The sequence below is a fragment of the Rhipicephalus sanguineus genome, chromosome 5 (genome assembly GCF_013339695.2).
Source record: "Rhipicephalus sanguineus isolate Rsan-2018 chromosome 5, BIME_Rsan_1.4, whole genome shotgun sequence".
NCBI classification, from domain to species: Eukaryota; Metazoa; Arthropoda; class Arachnida; order Ixodida; family Ixodidae; genus Rhipicephalus; species Rhipicephalus sanguineus.
In genome coordinates this window covers 1,439,572-1,456,534 of record NC_051180.1, presented here as the reverse complement: position 1 = coordinate 1,456,534, position 16,963 = coordinate 1,439,572, and the positions used below count along the sequence as shown (strand labels likewise).

The 16,963-nt window shown below is 49.3% G+C and overlaps 1 protein-coding gene across 4 annotated transcripts in view; it reads left to right on the top strand.

Moving 5' to 3' along the window:
- The window catches only part of LOC119393117 (dihydroorotate dehydrogenase (quinone), mitochondrial), a 215,094-nt gene that overhangs the window by 102,763 nt on the left and 95,368 nt on the right, over positions 1 to 16,963 (top strand). For all 4 annotated transcript variants that reach the window (XM_037659940.2, XM_037659938.2, XM_037659939.2 and 1 more), the window contains one exon: positions 5,135 to 5,248. In XM_037659940.2, coding sequence (XP_037515868.1) covers positions 5,135 to 5,248 — 114 coding nt within the window. The remainder of the gene's footprint in view (positions 1 to 5,134; positions 5,249 to 16,963) is intronic.

The following is a 16,963-nucleotide window of genomic DNA, read 5'->3' as shown; positions in this document are numbered from 1 at the left end:
GGACTAGAGGGAACCGCAGAGCGCGTCGTGCTGCCCCGGTAGTCTGGCCGCGATTTTTTTCGTTGCGAGCGCGTGAGCGGGGAACGCGGTGTTACAGCCAGGTGAGGCAGGCGCGCGTCGCAGAGCTATTTTTTGTTTGTATTAACGTGATGCTCTGAGCGAGGGCGACACCTTTACGACACTTGGGCTAAGGTCGCCACCTCGCGGTGTGTTAAGGCATTGACAAAATTTACCTTGTATTGAAAACACGCCGAATGGGTTGGACGTGTAGTGCGTTGCAGGTGCTAATCGCAGAGGCCACAGTAATGACGAATTCCTTTACTTTACCGCTCCCAGAGGGCAACACCACCCCGCCGACCGGGAGAGTGGTGGATATACAGTCAAACCTCGTTACAACGAACACCACATTAACGAACATTTCAAATTAACGAACTTTTAAGAAATCCCATGTCGACTGCTTATAGTTTCAATGTAAAAATATTTCACTACTACGAACTTCAGAATAACGAACATTTCAGAATAACGATCGTTATTTAATTCCCGTGTAATCTTAACAACACCTCAGTACTACGAACTTATATCTCGAAATGCGAGGATTCTTAGATTTCAGTGTATCGGTCATAGCAGTTGGAGCTGTAAGGTAGCAGACGACGCAGCGCAAAGAGCGGACGCCCTCCCGCAAAAACCCGAGAGGGCGCGGGAGGAGAAAGACGCGGGCCTCCGTTGCGGAGTCGACAACGCATCAGGTTTTGTAAAGGCCCAACCACATGCATTGCACGCGACTTTCGAGCGAAGATGACTGCGACAAACTGGCTCCGTCGCGCTGTCGCGACGGGAGCACCCACATGTTCGCGACAAAGTGTCACCGTTGCTCGATTGAAAACTATTGCGTGCACGCAGGCAAATTACGAAAAAGAATTACAGAGTAGATGAATGACAACATGCCAAATTTATTATTGTCTTGTTTGAGATAAGGATGCTATAAAAGCGTTTCGTGACTTTCTTTTTTCGCAATCTTATGTTTAACCGCGACAGTAGTATCTGCTGTGATCCCATGGGGCGCCCGGAAGCGTACGCTGCCTACGCTACGTCGCACTTTGCAAACTGCATTATGTTGGGGTTAGTCCATGAGGCGCATCTCGACAACGTTTCCTCTCGCTGTCATAGAACGTTCAAGAAAAGCCGCAGCACCTCACATCGTTGCTTCGCAGGGAGAAGGGCTACCGCACACGACGACGATGTTGACATTGCAGCAAGCTACCACTGAAACATCAAAACGAACCATCGATCAAAATTAACGACAAAATACGGCTGCTGCCTCGCTCTCCGCGTGAGATGGGGCTGTAAAGAAGGTAGTCTATAACTTGCATTCCTTGAAGTACGCGCCGATTGGAAGCATCACGAGCAAATTGCAACCGAAGCGAGGGTCAGCGATGCTGCCATGTTGCCGGATATCGTCATGCTCACTTCCGGGCGACAAGCGATGTTTTCTGGCTTTCCAGAAACCTGCGACTCGACAGGCGACGGCGATGGATGGCCCTCCGCGACAGCAAATCCTGTCGGCCATCGCTCAAACTCGCGTGCATGCAGTTGGGCCTTAAAGGATTGCAGCGATGACATGGACGACGATGTCACGGTAGCAGCTGAAGATCGCGACGAGTCCGTGTCGGACATAGATGCGTTGGACTACTTGAGGAAACTCCGCATATTCATAGAAAAAAGCGGAACAGCGACCGAAGCGGCGCATAAAAATGCGGATGGTCTAGAATCGTTCGTGACGCAGAGTTTGCGCTGCACCCGTCAAAAAACGATCACGGACTATTTCAAATAAACGTGCCTTGTCTGACGTTCACGTGTGCATTGTTGTGAGAAACGAGTTCAAGGACGTACCGTTGCAAAGGTAGGGCGTTTGCGTTGCTGAAATTCTATTGTTACGGTAAATTTTTGGGCTTTCTCTATAACAACCTTTCAGAATAACGAACATTTTTCCGCGGTCCCCTCAAGTTCGTTGTACCGAGATTTCACTGTAAAAGGCGCGTTTGTAAAGCGTCTAGAGTCTGTGATCATGGCGCAGTGGTTAGAGTGCCCAGCATCTGTTGTTGCAGACCGAGCGATCGTTGGTTCGATGCCTGTTGACGGAATTTTTTTCTTTGCCATCTGATCGTGTAAATTCTTTCGACGTCATTTCCGTGACGGAAATACGTCACTGAAGTCTTGGTGGACCCCGGCATAAAATACTTTCATGTTAAAAAGCGTTCCACACTCGCTGCCGTGGCTGCGATTGGCGCTGACTAACACTCCTAAGTTTAAATGAACATATATACCCCACAAAGTGGACGGGAGGATGACCGCCGCTGTAGCTCAGTGGTAGAGCATCGGACGCGTTATTCGAAGGTCGCAGGTTCAGTCCCTGCCGGCGGCAAGTTATCTTTTCATCCACTTTACTTTTTTCACATTTATATTCTAAATACTACAGATAACACCCCCTGTACTTTCCTTGGCGTTATTGTCTATTAGTTCTGATTAATACCCGCTTACTGTGGCTCGTGGTATACAGGTATGTGTCACACGTGTCTGGAGAAAAGGGTTTGATGACGTACGCGACAGGATTTTCACGTTATTCATGTCATGACCAGACAGTCATATTCATCGAATCCTCGTACCCTCCCATGCCAGTTTTGGTCTACACCAAGTTAAGGAGGCAATCACGAGAGCACCCACGCGTAGGCGGATAGATAGATAGATAGACAGACAGACAGACAGACAGACAGACAGACAGAGACAGAAAGAAAGAAAGAAAGAAACGATCAAAGTGGCTTGGGTTCGCTAAGAAATTTTAAAAACTTTTCAGCGCGAATGGGATGGAGCACAAAAGAGGACACAGGACGAGCGCGACAGGATTTTCACGTTATTCATGTCATGACCAGACAGTCATATTCATCGAATCCTCGTACTCTCCCATGCCAATTTTGGTCTACACCAAGTTAAGGAGGAGTGAAGGAGTTTGGCCTTCAGCGCATTGCCTCAGCGGTTGAAAAGGCATGCATGGACACTTTTCAGGTTTTCTTTGCTGCCAAAACGCACAAGCTCGATGTCCCGTTTCGCTGTATTGTGTCCGAACGTCACACTTGCTACACGAAGTATCCGGCTACCTGCTGAAGCAGCTTGCTACACTGCATGTCATGGACTCTTTTCGAGTATCTAATTCCGGTGTTGTTGTGGAGTTTTTAGCGAACAGTAATCCAGGTCATTTTGCGAAGCGTTTAGTCTCGATGCGGATTTGTTTTATTCACTCCCACACGACCAGTTGATGAAATCTGTGAAATCTTGCATCACCGAGGATAATGAAGAACTGGCCTTTTTCAATAGTAGCCTAGTTTCTGTTGAGGCTTTCCTGGAGCTTTTCAGCTTTTATCTGAAGTCCACCTTTGTAACGTGGGAAGGGAAGCAGTTCATACAAAAGACCGGTGTATGTATCGGCTCTAGGGTGGCACCTGTTTTGAGCGATATTTTTCTGAGTACTGTTGACCGGCTTGTAGAATGTGAAGCGCGTGATCTTGTGGTGAAAATGTTTCGCTACGTCGATGACTATCTTATTCTTTTTCAGAAAGATTGTTCCCCTTTTCACCACATTAACATTATGAAGTTATTTAAGGAAAAGGCGTTTGGGCTGAATTTCACCTGTGAATTACCGAGTAACAATTGTTTGCAGTTTTTGGACCTCTGTTTGTTTTTGCAAAGTGGCCATGTTTTCTGGTGTTTCTCACCGCGTTCCAAAAAATCTCTGCTTCCTTACACATCCAGTCATTCTCAAATTATTAAGAATGCCATCGCAATGAATTCCTTACATTCTGCCTTGAAAAAGTCCTGCATACACAAATGTTAGGATAGCTTTCGGCAGCAAGTTGATCGACTAAATAATGCTGGGTTCCCTGCGCATGTTGTGTCGGCCTCGGAAAGATTAATCAAGAAGTGCAAATCCCGCCAAGTTGTAATCGGTGAACCAGACGATAAGCCCAGGAGATACACTGTCATGCCTTACGTGCACCGGCTGTCTCATCGATTTAAGAAGATAGCAAAAAGTTTCGATGTTCTTTTTTCGTCAAACCAAAAAGTTGGTAAAGCTTGTGCTGCGATTCAAACCAAGGCTAGAGGAACTTCGGGTGTGGGTTGCACGGTGAAGCATCGCAACCCCCCCGTGTCATGCTCTGTTGGTGTGGTCTATAGGATCCCCCTCTCCTGCGGCAAGGTGTATATAGGCCAGTCAGGTAAATGTATCAATGAAAGACTCCGCCAGCACAATAGCACCTTAAGGCGAACGCCGACGTCACACCTTTTGACACATTGTAAGGCATGTGGATGTAAACCGTTCTTCGACAACACTGTCATCTTGCACAAATATAGAGATAAAAGGGCATGGGAACTCGTGGAAGCGTACTTCATTAAAGATGCGGGAGATGATTGCATATCTGAGCCATCCATTTGCCTTTTAGATTGTGAACTAGGTAAGCTTAATGAGTTCTTTACCTACAGGTAACTTTTGCGCATGCGTTGTTGGTTGTCAGGTGTCGGAATTTTTCTTTCAGTAAACTTCAGTTGTTAGACAGCGCTCGTCTTGTGTCCTCTTCTTTGTGCTCTGTTCCATTCGCACTGAAAAGTTTTCAAAATGCATCAGTTCCAACTCGCCCACCTCTCTACTTTACCGCTAAGAAATGCTTAGCATTTAATAATGCATATGTTTACCGGGACCCAAAGGTTAGTCATAATCATGAGATTTTCCTAACTTTTGTCCTCTGAACATGAAATTTCGCTGCAGCGAAATTCTGTTACAAGAAACTTTACATGCATCCCGTCAGTTTTGTTGTAGTAGGAGTTCATTGTAGTTTGGGCTGTGTATTGTTCGTATGCACCTGTACAATGTAACCAAACACTTGTGCTTGTTCCCTTCCTGTGTTTTGCCTGTGACTGTATTATGCTATTATCAGTGCAGCAAATGGAAAGGGACAATTCTTCCTTTTCTGCACTGATACAAATGAAGTTTATTCTACCAGCTCGCCACCTTGTAGTTAAGGTTTGGCAAAATGAAAGCCATTGAGATACGGTGAGTCACTAATATCCATGCACATGTACCCAGGTGCTGGAGGCAAGGGACAGCCAAGCCAGGAGGTTGCCTCTGCTGGTCAAGATTGCCCCCGACTTGAGTGATGAGGAGAAAGCAGACATTGCAGCCGTTGTCACAGAAACCAAGGTTTGTTGTTCAAGCTAGCTGGGCCCGCAAGGGGTTATTTACAGAGCACTGTGACCTTTTTCACTGCAGGAGACTTCTATGTACACTACTTAACATACAGAGCGATTGCTTCACTCAATACCCCCCCCCCCCCTTCTCATTGGCATGCACTGAAAGGCATGTTGTAGTTTGTCTCAATTAAGCAACCTCGGAAGCTAATCAGGAAGAAATATTAGAGTTCTATTGCCAGCTGACGTCAGGTAACAGTCACCGAAACACAGTGCACTGTATATCCTGGGTAACATCAATGCAGAAGTTTGTAACAAAGAAATGTCAGGTATTAGAGTCAAATCCACTTACAGTAATACCTCGTTAACTCGAACTTGCATATCTCGAAAAATCGGCTAAGTCGAAGTTTTCCGCGGTACCAAACAATTTCCCATAGGTGCAATGTATTTATTGCCCTTTATCTCGAAGTATTTCTGTGCCCACTTTCGGTTATCTCGAAATCTCGACTGATAATGGAACCGAAACTTCGCCGCCGAACCATTTCACAAAATACTAGCGGCAAAATGTCATACGTTTCCCAAGGTTCGCGCGAGGCTGCCGCGTTTACGACGAAGTGGACACTGTTCCCGAAAGTAATGTCGGAACCTAGCGGCATACCAACTTTGTCGAGCAACCCTGTGTCTTGTCATGTGACGCTATAGACGTGCACATAAGCAGGCCCTGCAAAATAGCTCGGGTCGTACACGTTTTGTTTACCGTCAGAGATGCGATTTCAGCATTTTATTTTTACGCAAGGCACGTCGCGCGGATTTTTTCGTCGGCCGTGCGATGTGGTGAGGATAACGCCACCAAAGCAAAGCAAGTCACTGATGCTGCAAAGAAAGGCAGCCCTAATCAAAGAAACGGATCGAGGCTCGAAGTTTCCGGACGTCAAAACGGCGCTGAATGTGTGGCATCGTGCGAGAGGAGCCCCTTCCAGTCACATCAACAGATAAGGCCGATTATCTGGACTTAGCGGTGGGCTAAACTGACCTAGCCTGCAACATCGGCTGGTTTGACCCATTTTCTTAAGCCAAACAACGTGGCGTCACGCACAGTGATTGCGGCAGCGTCGACACAGCTACTCGAGGGGTGACGACATCCGCCGAAACAAGAAACATGCTTCGCTTGATGCGAAATAAATTTGAGTGCAGCGGCGCAGATGATCGGCACATGCGATGTGTTAAGCAACTCGAGAAAGCTTTGCTAGGTGCAAGTGTTACTGAGAGGCAGACCAGCCTTAGTCGGTCTCTCTGCACTAAATAAAAAGGCAGTGCCGAAAAACACAGCTGGTTACTAGCGCTGGTATGTCATTATTTTTCTTCAAAACCTTTACAAAGAGCCAGTTTGGCGCTCCTGTTAAGAAACTGGTCAGTAGGGATAACGTTTCTAGATAGAACTGAACTTCTCAATGGAATTTGCCCAACTTTGCTTATCTCGAAAATCTGCTTATCTCGAAATTTTTTCTGGTTTTTACTACTTCGAGTTAACGAGGTATTACTGTATAACGATATTGCTTGTGACAGTATGTTATATAAAGCAACGAGCAGCCGCTGTACGAAGAACTTGTATGCGTGAGTGTGCCAATACTGAATACAGTAGAACATCAGTGATACGATCATGGCTTGTATGAATTTTGGGGTGTTATGAATATTCCTGTGGTCCTGGCCAAGGCCCATTAGCCTGTAATGTGCCAGAGCATGGTTGTTGCAAACTGATTTGCACCCCGCAACTTCTATATGAACATATGCTACCGTAGAAGTACAAAAATGTGCTGCCTGTGCTGCCGTAGAACACACTGCAATTACGCGGGGCATGGGAACTCTAGTATGAGCATGCACGCTGCGCTGCCCATTTGGCAGGTTGTTAGCATCGTGCATTAGCGGCACGTTGCATACTCTCGGGATGGTGAGCATGAATCTTGGAGGCCTTAATGCGCCTGCTTGTGTCTTCACATTTGAATTGCAGATGGCGTTGGCGTCGTGCTTTTCAAGCGAAGCTTGTACTGCTGGGCTCGTATCGGCACCGATGATGTGGATGTGGGATGCCGTGTCGATGGAAGGACGCATCCTAGCATATAACATAACGACTGTTTATTAACATAGTAGCAGCAGCGGGACGAGTATACCGACGCTGTGCTCAATCAGGTAGCGAAGGAAAGATAACCTCCGAGCTTGGCAGCTTGGTTTTATAGCCACTGTCGGTGATGTAAGCCTCTGGTGATGCTGCGGTGGCGCGGTGTAGCATGCAGCTGTGTCACGCCGGGTTAGATAGTGATGAGGCGGAGGCTGCGCTGGTTTGTGCGCAGTGTGTCGCCACAATCCAGCCGGTGAAGAAGGCCGAGGCGACGTCTTCCGCGGTGATTCCCTCGAGGGGCCATGCCTCGGGCCATCGAGTGTACCAATCGATGGCGGTGAGGCAGTAGCGATAGGGTCCAGCCGGGGGAAAGGGTCCTATGATGTCGAGGTGGACGTGCTCAAACTGGCCAGAGGGCTGAGGGAATATTCCGAGTGGTGACATGACGTGCCTGGCGACTTTAGCGTGTTGGCATTGAATGCAGGAGCGCGCCCAGGTGCGACAATCTCGCTGCATGGAGGGCCAGACATAGCGGTCAGCCACGAGGCGTGTCGAGGTGCGTATGCCGGGATGACTGAGGTTGTGGAGCTGGTTGAAAAGACCACGACGATGGGACAGGGGCACATAGGGCCTTCTTTGTCCTGTGGACATGTCGCAACAGATTGTGGTTGTCGACCCTGGGATGGGGACTTGTTGCAGCTGTAGTGAGGACCTGCCCTTGAGAAATTCCTGCAGTTCGGCGTCCGTAGTCTGAGCCTCGGCGAGGACGTCTGCTGTTATCTGCACAGAGCTGATGGCTGCTACACGTGAAAGCGCGTTGGCAACCACGTTGTTTTTCCCGCTGACATGTTGGATGTCAGTGGTGAACTGTGCAATGAACGAGAGTTGGTTCTGCTGTACAAGCAGGAGTTTGTCGCGACGTTGAGAGAAGGCGTAGGTAAGAGGCTTGTGGTCGGTACAGATGGTGCAGTTCTGTGCTTCGAGAATATGGCGAAAGTGTTGCACTGCTTCGTATATCGCCAGAAGTTCTCTGTAGTAGGCTGGCAAACTTGTCGGGGCGGTGGTCGTGGTTTCGTCAGTGGAACTGGCGGTTGAAGGGGTCGTTTTCCGAGCTTCGAGTTTCTTGGAGAAGAACGCCAAGGGATGCCAGTGTTGTCCACGCGTTGCATGAGGGCAGCGCCGATGGCGAAGCTAGATGCGTCTGTGAAGAGTTCCAAGGGAGCGTCTGGCACGGGATGGGCGAAAACCGTGGCGGTGCAGAGGGTGGCCTTGCAATCTTCGAAAGTTTTCGCTAATGTCATTGTCCACATGACTGGTTGGTTTCCTCGTAGGCCAGCCAAAGCATCATGGAGGGGAGCCTGGTAGTCGGCTGCGTGTGGCAAGAAATGCCTGTAAAAGTTCAGCATGCCAAGGAAACGGTGAAGGTCTTTAGCGGTCGTGGGTTGAGGGTAATTTTGCAGGTCCGAGAGGCGCTGGGACAAGAGCCGAGTTCCCTCAGATGAAACTTCGTGGCCGAGGAAGCGGACAACGGAAGCGCCTAGCGTGCTTTTGTGGATATTGACGAGTAGACCGTGGTCATCGAGGCGTTGAAACAGCAGACGAAGGTGCCTGTGGTGCTCTTTGGCGTCTCGGGAAAATACCAGTATGTTGTCAAGGTAAACAAAACAAAAGTCGAGGCCGCGGACGACTTAGTCGATGAAGCACTGAAAGGTTTGTCCAGCGTTCCTCAGGCCGAAGCTCATGAAGGGAAACTTGAACAAGCCAAAGGGAGTGATGATTGCCGTTTTCGGGACATCATCCGGATTGACGGGTATCTGTGTGTACGCCTTCACCAAGTCTAGCACGGAGAACACGTGGCAGCCATAAATGCGATGGGCGAAGTCCTGTATGTGGTGGACGGGGTACCTGTCTGGGATGGTGCGCACATTGAGGGCACGGTAGTCCCCACAGGGTTGCCAGCCTTCGGTCTTCTTCGGAACAAGGTGGAATGGCGAGGCCCAAGGACTGTCAGAGCGGCGGGCGATTCCTTCGTGGAGCATGGCCTCGAACTCTGCTTTGGCTATGCGCATGCGGTCCTGGGCAAGACGACGGGCGCGGCAGAAAACCGGGGGGCCTGAAGTGGTCCGGATGTAGTGCACGGTGGTGAGCTGCACTTTGCGTGGCAGTCCGCTGGGGCGTGTCAATCTGGGAAATTCGGCGAGGATGGCGTGATACGGTGAATGATTGTCAACACTGAGTACCTTGATGCTTGGCTGTTGGGCGGTCGTTCGCTGGACTGGTGTGGAATGTCCCGTTGTCGCGTCGATGAGGAGGTCGTTGCGGCAGTCCGGAAGGAGGTTGTAGTGGGCCAGAAAGTCTGAGCCGATGATTGGCTCAACGACGTCGGCGATGACAAAATTCCAGCGAAAGTCACTGTGCAAGCTTCTGAGCTGGATGTGCAGGTGAAGCGAGCCGTACGTCTTGATTGTGGAGTGGTTTGCCACACTGAGCTTGAAAGACATAGGTGGACGAGGACCTTGAAGATTGGATCGCAGGTAGCAGCAAATGTTGGAACCGCTGCTCCGTGATTTGGTCGGTGACGAAGATGCGATGGCCTCCGTGTTGGCAGCTTGCGGCCGTCTCTACGAGCTGCCGTTGGCGTTTTCCGCATGCCCAGCGGAACAGGGTGCCCGACATTGCCGGGCTCTGTCCCCGAAGCGTAGGTGGTAGTAACACGGACCGTTGTTATCGGGTTGCCGCGACGAAGTGGTGTTAAGGTCGTGGCATTGCGAGTGGCGGCGCTGGTGCATCGGAAGACGTTCACCCAGGCATTGTTGAATGGAGGTGAGCTGTCGATCGATGGCGTCGATATGGCGTGCAAGCTGTGCGGTGTTCAGCGGTGCGGCGACAGCCTGGATGGTGGGCGACAACTGCGGCAAGAAGACCTCGATGACACGATCAGCAATCTCCGCAAGTTCGTCGAGAGGTAGCCTAACCTGAGCCTGCAGAATTGCCTGGACGCGCGGCGGGAGTCGTTGGAGCCAAAGCGCTTGCAGGAAGGAATCCTGGACTTGCATGTTGCCCGCAAGTGCGCACATGTGGCGCAGGAGCTGCGAAGGTTTGCGCTCAGCGAGCTCTGCGGACTGAAGTTGTTGTACCTTCTGTTCTTCTGACAGCGACAGGCGGCGAATGAGTTCAATCTTAAGGTGTTCATAGTGGTTGGCCGTTGGTGGGTTGGCAAGGATATCCTGGACCTTGTTGGCACAACGTGCGTCCAGGTGGGCGACGACGTAATCGTAGTGGGTCCGGTCTTGCGTGATGCGCGCCAGGGAGAACTGGGCCTCGACCTGGGCGAACCAGATCTCGGGCAAGCCCGCCCAAAACGGCGGAAGCTTGACAGCGACATGCCAGGTGTCGTGCGAGGCAGCGTGCGGGATGCCTTCTGTGGGAGCTCTGATGTCCTCAGCGAAGCCGGCAGGCACGGCCTCGGTTGTGGAAGCGTTGCGAGAATGCTGCTGTTTCTGGGTCTGCAGTGCCTGTTGAAGTTGTTGCAGTTGCTGGCGCAGAGTGGTGAGGGCTTCTGGGTCAGCAGTGATGTGATAGCTGCGCCAATTGCGCCAAAGTGTGCCAAGATGTGACAGCTGCTACATCCTGCTATATCTCCGCTGTTTTGCGCCAAAACTGCGCCAAAATATAAGCACTCTAGCGGAAAAACGTGTGCAGCGCGCCGCCGGTGGCAAAACGCGACACTCCAAAGCTGCCGCGTGGCAAAATTTTCGTGCCGCGAGAGGAATGTGTTAGTGCATCATTTTTCTCGGCACGCTGCCCGGCGCTTTTTGGGGACATAACCATAACCGACATAACCCTCTCCAGACTGCTGCAAATTGGCGTGACCCCCCAAAAATGCACCTTGGAAGGAGCGGCTCGCCGCGAGCTGGTGTGACCGCACCGCCGCAGCAACATAGAAGTAAAATTTCAGTTGTTAGTACAGCGACGTCCACGCCTGTCTTATTTTTGCACCCTTTTTTAAGTTCCGCTACTCGAACGAGTGTTATACCCCTTTCACACGGACAACCTTAACCGCGGTTAAGCTGACTATGGTTACGGCTGACCACGGTTAGGGGTAGCTACACAGCAGAAATAACAGCATGGTTTTGCAGCGATAAAGCGACATGCTACACAAGAGGCACATTGAGGCCACGAAGACGCATCGGAATTCAGCAGGTGTAGTGAAAACTCCAAAGACCTGCATATCAGACGTATATGGACATGACAAAAATTGCAACCCAATCCGATCCAGGCTCTTTGAGAACCCAAGTAAACCAATTTAGGAGGCGTTGATGTAAACGTAACCGGCTGATACGAATTGGTGAAATTTCCCAGCCGAATTCCACTGTGTCGAATGGGCTGTAATTTGGATGTTCCGAACTCTTTTCCGCGTCGCGGTGGGTGATACGAACTTTGGTACCGAATCCGTCGAGCGACGGCCGAGAGCAGAATGCTGTTAGCTTCGGAAGTATGCGCGCGGCCAGTGCGCACACTGTCAGAACTGTGGTTATCGTTTGCCATAACCGCTGTGGGCGAAACCGCAGTCGCTCTTGACACTATCATATATGGCGACGACGAAACTGACGGGACTCCGAAAGTGCACGTGCGTCCAACGCCCACCCAGTGCAAGTGGCGCTGCTTCCCGCAAACGCCGCGGACAAAACAGCGGCAGATGCGATTGTAGATAGCAATACAGGCAACGCAGAACGTAGTTTTGAAGGCACGTGCGCAGCCAGCGCAGGCGGATTGAAAACGGAACTACCGTTTGCCGCAACCGCCGCGCACAAAACCACGGTTGCTATCAACGCGATCATCGATAGCGACTACGAGCTCCGAAGGTACGCGGCTAACGCAGCGGTAGATTAAAGGCTATATAGTCGTAGAAAAAGGCACGAAGCAGTGGTGTAGCCAGGAGGGGCGCATCCCCCCCCCCTGCCGAAATTTTTTATTTTTTTTTTCCTATGGCATACAGAGCCCAAAATGACACTTGACCACATCTGCCTGCCCGGCCCCCACTTCAAATCAAGGAGGTGCCGACCCCCCCCTACCCCCCCCCCCCCCTCCAGGACAAAAATTTCTGCCTATGCTCCTGGCACGAAGCCTTTCGGCTTTCGTGTCGATCTTCTCTTGTCACTATGGTTGAGCGGACTTCATTTAGTTTTCAGTTGGCCTCATGCGAAGCTTTGACGCGCGCTTTCGCGGCAGCCAGCTGCGTTGTCCGTTCACGTGTGTCCCAGAAAGGCATACGCGAGTTCTTTTGACAGAAGTTAATGTTTTGTGCGTATATCGTGGTTTGAAAACAGGTCTTGCTAGTCTTTTGATGATACCAAATTTTGGGCGATATGAATATTGTCGTTCCCCCTTCAGATTCGTATCACCGAGATTCTGCTGTAGTTGGGAAACCCTACCTGCATTGTTAGTTTGGCCACTCTAAGCCATTATAAGATCGCAACGCCAATGGCAGCCTGCATTGACACCCTTGTCCAATGTTTACGCTTACGGGGCTGTTAGGTGAACCACTGGTGTTATGCAAACAGCCATTATTGGACAGAACTTTTTATTTCAAAACAGTTCCTCCTTATTTGACTGTTTTGCTTGACACGGTTCATTTTTCCCCTTGGCAGTGAGCTTTTAGCTGATCCAAAAGCTGTTTTCCCTGCTCCCAAACGCTTTTTTGGCTGCTCCAAAAGCCCTTTTACCTGCTCCAAAACGAACTTTTTTCTGCTCCAAAAACCTGCTCCAAAACAGCTTCAGTCAATCACATCACTGGGGTCAGCCATGGTGGTGCGGTTTGTTCGGTTTCCGGGTCACCAGATGTCGGATGCCATATCGATGGAAGGACGCATCCCGATATAAAACATAACGACTGTTTATTGATGTAGTAGCAGCAGCGGGGTGAGCATACCGATGCTGCGCTCAGTTGGGTAGCGAAGGAAAGATTAACGTAGTAGCAGCAGCGGGGCGAGCATACCAACGCTGCGCTCAGTTGGGTAGTGAAGGAAAGATAACCTCCGAGCTTGGCAGCTTCGTTTTATAGCCACCGTTGGTGACGTAAGCCTCCGGTGACGCTGCGGTGGCGCCCTTATCGTAGGCGTGGTGTAGCATGCAGCCGTGTCACGCCGGGTTAGATAGTGACGAGGCGGAGGCTGCGCCAGTTTGTGCGCAGTGTGTCGCCACATGGATGTTCGCAAAAGACTCATAGCACATATGTGCCACAAAAATCGGGCAAGCCCCACTACTCACCACTGGTCCGCTAAAAATGAAGAAGGTAAAATGGGGGTGTTGTAATTCGAGAAGGTTGAGACGTTGCTTCGCAGAAGGCTCTTTGTAAGGCAGGTCTGGCTACTGGCGAGTGCGAGCGACGACAACCACAGCCACTGATCATCGTCCTCCTCTTTTCTAACAGCTGAGTGTCTGTCATTCGCATTCAGTACAATTACTCCCTGCAGAATAAGGAGCCATCCAGGCAACCTAGGGGCCAGAAAATACAGGAGGATCGTAGCACTGCTTGAGTTGGGACATGTGGACAATTTCCTGCCCATGATGACAATGTTCGGAAGGTGGTTCCAGTGGCTCAGTCAGGCAGTTCACTGGCAAGGTTTGTTAAGAACATGATATCAAAGTACCGATATCGAACACTGTTGTCAAAATAACGGACAAATATTCTACATGAGGCCTCGAACGATCGTGTCCATCATCCTCTCTAATGTAGCAGGCGCATTGCAGAGGCCGAAGGGTGAACTCTTAAAGGCCGTCGGGCGTGACAAAAGCCGTTTTTTTTCATGATCGGCCTCCGCCATGGGTACCTGCCAGTATCCAGAGATCAGATCTAAGGAAGAAAAGAATTCTGCACCCTGTAGGCTGTCCAAAGCATCCTCGATGCATGGCAGAGGATAGACATCCTTGTGCGTGATTTGGTTTAGATGGTGGTAATCCACGCAGAACCTGATGAATCCGTCCTTTTTCTTCACCAGCACAACTGGAGAGGCCCAGCAACTGCTGGACGGCTGGACTCCTCACCACTTCGGCATATCGTCTTCCTGTTGATCGATGACACGGCGTTTTACTGTCGACACACAGTATGGATGCCGTTTCAATGGTGCTTGTTGACTGGTATCAATACCAGGGTTGCCAATGGTGGCTACTTTTCGCCAAATTGGCGAATTTGAGAGGCCCGTGGCGACCTAAAATTATGAATGGCGACATGGCGAATTTTTGGCGATTTTCAGCTTAGGTCTCCACTGAGTTATGCATCCTAAGCTCAGTGCCTTCCCAACGAATGAGCAGCACTATTCTCTGTATTTTTCTGGGTGTTGAGGTGCACATTACGCGCCATTCTGTATGTCCGTCCTGTAACTCGTGTGTATCTCCACAATTCATCTAGATGCTTCTAACTCAATTCATCTAGATTCATCTAGATGCTTCAGAGCTTCGCTAAAGTTTCGCTTCTGAAGGGGCTAGATGACGGGTTGGTCGTGTGTTCCGGCCATTTGTTCCGCCAAAGCTCCAACTATTCTGAATAGCTTGGCGACCTATTCACCGCTGCAGTATCCCCTAATCGAGCTCGTATAGCGAAGATGGGCGGATACGCGGGTGTTCGTGCAATAAAAAATTATTTATTCAGGCATTTTCTACTGTTCTCGGTGAGCGTGTGCAATGAAAACAATTGCTATATAACATTTTACAATGTCTACCTGTTCAATTATAACGCACTGGATTGACGCGGGTAGATATAAGTGATTATATATGAAAGGGACAGTGGCGTCCGGTATCATATTAGTTCACACTGAAAGGTATAAGACTCACTAATGAACGATACCTGTAAGAATTCTGTCTTACTACTTTCAATAAACCTGTTAATCCTTTTTTTCATATGAGGGGATGTAAAGCTGTCTACAAACAACGCCTTCACGGCTTTCGCCCAAGGTTTGCCACACTTTTACCTTTGAAACAAGCGGACAGGGATGGAAAAATATCATGAGCGTTTTATCCTTTCATACTTGCGCCTCCGCGCACATCTTGTGGCTAGTCGGAGAACCAGGTGCACCAAGCACTCCCATGGTGAAGGGGCGATGCGCCTGGCATTGAGAAATGTCAAGATGCTTTAAGGGCATTGAATGGCACTGTATTCTACGGGGCTATACATCAGTGAAAATTTCTATTACTAGGATATGCCGCACACATCTAGAATGGCGACTTTTTTGGCAAAATTTCTAAAAAAATGGCGACTTTTGGCGACTTTCCGCTCGTTGTTTGGCGACATTTACTCGAAAGTCAGTGGCAACCCTGATCAATACCGTGAACAACTGCTGACGCTTGACCTAAGGAAGGCTGGCTGTGGTCGAAGGAGGCTTGAAAATGCTGGAGGAGCTTGACAATCTGTTTCTGCTTCACAGGCGTGAGGTGGGAATCGACGACTTTGCAGAATACATCAGTGTTGGTTGCAGCATCGGTGTTGGTTGCAGGAGTGATGCACAAGTCGATAGTGATGCTTTGTTTCCAAGCATTGTATTTTCGAAAACATAATCCAAGGTCTCGAGGCTCCCCGGACACTCGCCACGTAGTAGGAGAGACGTAATGTGCCGCTGAAACATTGCAAAATTTGATGACAGCAAACGGGAGGACGAAGGTTCGGTGAGGCGCACTAGCTATAGATGGTTGACACTAGCCTTGTGCGAATAGTAAGTTTTAGGTTCGAAGCAAATTCAAAGCGAATAGTGATTTGGTCGAATAATTTCGAATCTAATTCTAATAGTATATGTCACATATCATAAAGAAAAATTAGTATATTTGTCATGACTCAACTAACCTGCACACTATTTTTTAAAATTGGAACAAGGCATGTGCAAATGTCATTCCTTTTGGTTCAGAGGGAAGTGCAAGAAACTTTAAATAGTAGCAGGATTTGACTTTCAGTAGAATGCAAATGATAACCTGTAGAATATGTTACGTTTTAAAATTTACTATACTTGGGGCATATAAGCCGGTATGAGCTTTTAAGCTTAAAAATGATGAATTGATGCGAGGGTAGTTTCTTCGTTTAACCTTGAAGTAGGGCTTCGCGGCAGTGCGGATTTCCCCTGGGCAGGAATATTCACGGTGTAGCATTCCTGCACTGCAGTGAAACCACATTTACAGGGTGTTACATGTGGTTTTTATATGTGTATTCGTTCATTTCGAATACTTCGAAATTTAGTATAATTTAAATTTGTTTCGAATCGAATTCGAATACTGTAATATTCATTAGAATATTTGAACTGCGCGAACATTCGCACAAGCCTAGTTGAAACAAAACAGTCGAGTTAGTGACAGCAAGTGAAAACACAGGCACTAGGATGGCGGACGAAGGCGCGATGTGGTCGTCCGCTGTGGCAAACACTTTAGGGGGAGTGTGGTTGTCAAGGTCAGGGCACGGAGTCGACAGTGTGAGTTCAGCACAAGTGCAGTTTACGAGGGCCTGATGGGTGAGAAAGGAAATCTCATCATAGGATGACGTCGTAGGATGGTAGAGGAAGAACGACAAACTTGACGGCATACCTAACATTTTGAATAACACGAGCTGTGCACTGAGCCATAAGCGTGATG